General features: G+C 42.6%; 1 protein-coding gene across 1 annotated transcript; it reads right to left on the bottom strand.

The window, feature by feature from the left end:
- Window positions 1–861: 861 nt before the first annotated feature.
- Window positions 862–3516, bottom strand: LOC120023737 (B2 bradykinin receptor). The gene is made up of 2 exons (XM_038967812.1): window positions 3429–3516; window positions 862–2318 (listed from the first exon to the last, which is right to left on the bottom strand). Exon 2 carries the CDS (start codon window positions 2309–2311, stop codon window positions 1274–1276), a length of 1038 nt encoding a protein of 345 aa, XP_038823740.1. The 5' UTR covers window positions 2312–2318; window positions 3429–3516; the 3' UTR covers window positions 862–1273.
- Window positions 3517–3728: the final 212 nt, after the last annotated feature.

Raw genomic sequence — 3728 nt, 5'->3', positions numbered from 1 at the left:
CTTTCCTGTGGCAGTCCTCATGAGAGCCAGTTTTATCATAGCGCTTGATGTTTTTTGCGACTGCACTTGAAGAAACTTTCAAAGTTCTTGAAGGTCAGTCAATCCGGAAAATGTTGTGTCTTAAAGTTGGACTGTCGTTTCTCTTTGCTTATTTGAGCTGTTTTTGCCATAATATGGACTTGGTCTTTTACCAAACAGGGTTATCTTCTGTATATCACCCCTACCTTGTCACAACACAACTGCTCAAATGCATTAAGAAGGAAAGAAATTCCACAAATGATCTTTTCACAAGGCACACCTGTTAATTGAAATGCATTCCAGGTGACTACCTCATGAAGCTGGTTGAGAGAATGCCAAGAGTGTGCAAGGCTGTCATCAAGGCAAAGGGTGGCTACTTTGAAGAATCTCAAATATAAAATATATTTTGATTTGTTTAACACTTTTTAGTTACTTCATGATTCCATATGTGTTGTTTCATAGTTTGGATGTCTTCACTATTATTCTACAGTGTAGAAAATAGTAAAAATAAAGAAAACACATTGAATGGGTACTGGTGTATATATATATATAATTTTTACAGTGCACTCAAAACATTGATTTCCTGTTTGGCACGACCAACTATACTTTGGGGACAAACTGGGGGTGTGCCCCTGACCACAGTCACTCCTGACAACATGTCTAGCCAATGAAGTTGGGGTTTGGAAAACACATAATAAGAGAGAGTAACGTTCTCCTCCCACACAAAGGAACACAACTTGTGTCACCACTGGAAAGTCTGTGACACATTCACTAATGTAGCCATCCAGACATTTAGTCAGAGAAAACATCATAAATCACTTACAGTCTCTGGGTCTTGTTTTAGGTTGTCTGACATTGACATGCATTTCAAATGATTCCACAAGACAGCCATGGTTAGTTTTTTACTTCAATAATGTTCTCAAAAGTAACACAAAGTTGACAACTGTTCTATATACATTACTAGTCAATTCTGACTCCTTTCTAGAACACAATCGGTAGATTCTATTTACACAGCTTATTTCACAGAAAACAATATTCATATATATTGCACTGAATTAGAAGAAACAGCCCTCCTAAATAACACATTACTGATAAATACATTCTAAACTTATGCATGGCTTTTAAGTTAAAGCACATTGATACTATTACGGTTATTAGTATAAAATGCAGTCAACTGAGGGCGGGGGTGCTGAAGTGTCAAATTCTATCATAGAGATAAAAGTAATATAACTAGTACCCTTTTAGTGCCTTAAGCTCAAGCCAGCGTTTTGAGCGTGGAAGACAGCTGTGATCGTTGTGACCCAGTGGCCATTTTCTTCCTCATAGACAACTGTTCGAACACCTCCATTACTTTCTTCCTGAAGTTCTTCCCCACAATCACGTAGAGGACTGGGTTGAGCACGCTGTTGAAGAAGGCCAGGTAGGTAAACACCTGGTTGCAGATATCCAGACTGTTGCTGAGGTTGCAGCCTGAGATGTCCGCTGCCCTCAGGAGGACATCCAGAGCGGTGACCAGGTGGAATGGCACCCAGCAGAGTAGGAAGGCCAGGAGAACAGACAGCACCAGCAAAGTGGCCTTCCTCTCCGTGTGCTCCTTGTTGAATCTCTCCATGGCCTGGGTCTTCAGGGCTTGGATGATCTGACAGGTGCAGTAGGAGATCACCGACACAGGGATGGCAAACCCAAACACGATGAGCGTCACGTTGAACACCAGCTCCATCTTGGGACTGGGGTAGTCCAGAAAGCAGGCTGTCACCTCGAAGTCTGGAACCCACTTCACCGCTCTGAAGAGCATGGTCGGGGTGCCCAGGAGCAGCCCGAAGCCCCACACTAACAAACAGCCCAGCTTGGCGTAGGAGGGCCTCCTCATCCTCCCGTGGCTCATCGTATGCACTAGCGCCACATAGCGGTCCACACTGACCAGAACCAGGAAGTAGATACTGCAGTAGGCATTCATCTTGATGCCCACGTTGACCAGGCGACACAGCAGGGGGCCGAAGGGCCAGTTGAAGCCGTTGGCCACGTTGACGGCCCAGAAGGGGAGGCAGGAGACCAGGAGCAGGTCAGCGGCGGCCAGGTTACTCAGGTAGATCTCTGCTACAGTGCAGGCCTTCTTATGCAGGCAAAAGACCAACAGGACAAAGACGTTACCTAGAATCCCCAGGACACTGATGGCCAGGATGTAGCCCGGTTGCATGGTGTGGAGCCAGTCCCACTCCTCAGCGAATGGGCAGTGGCTGGTATTGGTACTGTTCCTTCCTGTCATGTCTGTAGAGTTGGTGATTATGTCCATTTTGGAGCTGTAGAGAAATATGTTGTGTAAATGTAACTGGGGTTGTTCAAGGAGGGGGAGGGGGGTACATGGCATATACCGTTCCTGGACAGGTGACTCTCAGTAGGCATTAATTTATAAAGTTTACTGTATAATCTAGTACGTTAGTCACATGCTCATGCTGGTTGTGTCATAACATCCAGTCCTCATGCACTTGTGGTGATGGGAGCTGCGACTCATGTGGTTTATAACTCAACAGAATATGGAACTTCCCTGCTCCACAATGTGACTTTTTTGTATTATTTATTCAGAGACACTGTGTCTGCAAGTCATCATAAGGAAGTTGTCTTATTAAAGTACTGTACAAGTGGCTAAGTGGTTGTTTCAGTGTGCTATTCATTATGCATATCTTTATATGCATTTCTTGTAAATATCATATACGTAGACTGGAAATAAAAAACGCTCAGGTAGCGAAAGATAAAATATTAATGAAAGTTAAAGTGAGGATCAATATCTCTTGTCATGAAAACATTTGGGAGCCACATTGCCCCAGACTTATTCTCAGCATTATGATTGCAATACTTATCTTTTTACCACTGTTTTACATCAGTATCATCATCGGCTGCGACTTATGACAAAAACAGCCCCAACAGTCTTTGAAAAGGCGGCAATAAAATCTTATACATTTGTGCTGCTGGAGGAGTGGTACACACATTATTTGCTCAAAAATAAACATAAATCTGTATCTGTGCACCGAATGCTAATTAACTTTTTTTTATAGAGAAGAAATCCCTTCAATATGAGGTATTAAGAGACTATTGAAAACCTGTCTCTCTCCCTATGCTGTCAACCACATATTATTGTTCACATCCCTCAATCTGTTTGAAGAGTTTTAGAGTTTAGCCACAGAAAGTGCTCTCCTTTTTGTCTGTTAAAAAGTCTGACAACACAAACAATCTTCTTGTTTCTAAGTTGGATTCGAAAATGAGAGGAGGCAGCAATTCAATCAAGTTTACCCTAAATATGATCTGAACAGCATATTTACTGTGATTTAACTCTCCACTCATTTATCATTTTCTTGCATTAGTGACAAACCTATGTTATAAATGTTAACGATACAGTACTTCATCTTACAAACCTTGTTGGCTGGAGCAGGAGTCCTCTGGTCTAAGTGTAAATCCAGATGTGCCGTGCGTCTGGTCAGTCCAGTCTAGACGTTTCCCCACAGTGTTCCAGGCTCCTCTACCCTGGGGTCGGCTCTGACTTATTCTCTTAAAGGAGGGAGTCCATCATGGAAGTGATGTCACTCAAAATCGGTGTACTTTTTTGTTCCCTTTTCCCCCAATTTACTTAAATTGTGTCGGCTTTATCTTGTTTATCATTTCTGCCCTATCTCATACTCCAATTTTTATATGACTTTGATGGAATTCCCCTCGAT

The sequence above is a fragment of the Salvelinus namaycush genome, chromosome 28 (genome assembly GCF_016432855.1).
Source record: "Salvelinus namaycush isolate Seneca chromosome 28, SaNama_1.0, whole genome shotgun sequence".
In the NCBI taxonomy this organism is placed as follows: Eukaryota; Metazoa; Chordata; class Actinopteri; order Salmoniformes; family Salmonidae; genus Salvelinus; species Salvelinus namaycush.
The sequence above is the reverse complement of the archived record's forward strand: the minus strand, read 5'-3'. Positions and strand labels throughout refer to the sequence as shown.

Coding starts and splice junctions, on each gene's coding strand:
- LOC120023737 (XM_038967812.1), bottom strand. CDS start 2,311: ATGGACATAATCACCAACTCTACAGACATGACAGGAAGGAACAGTACC.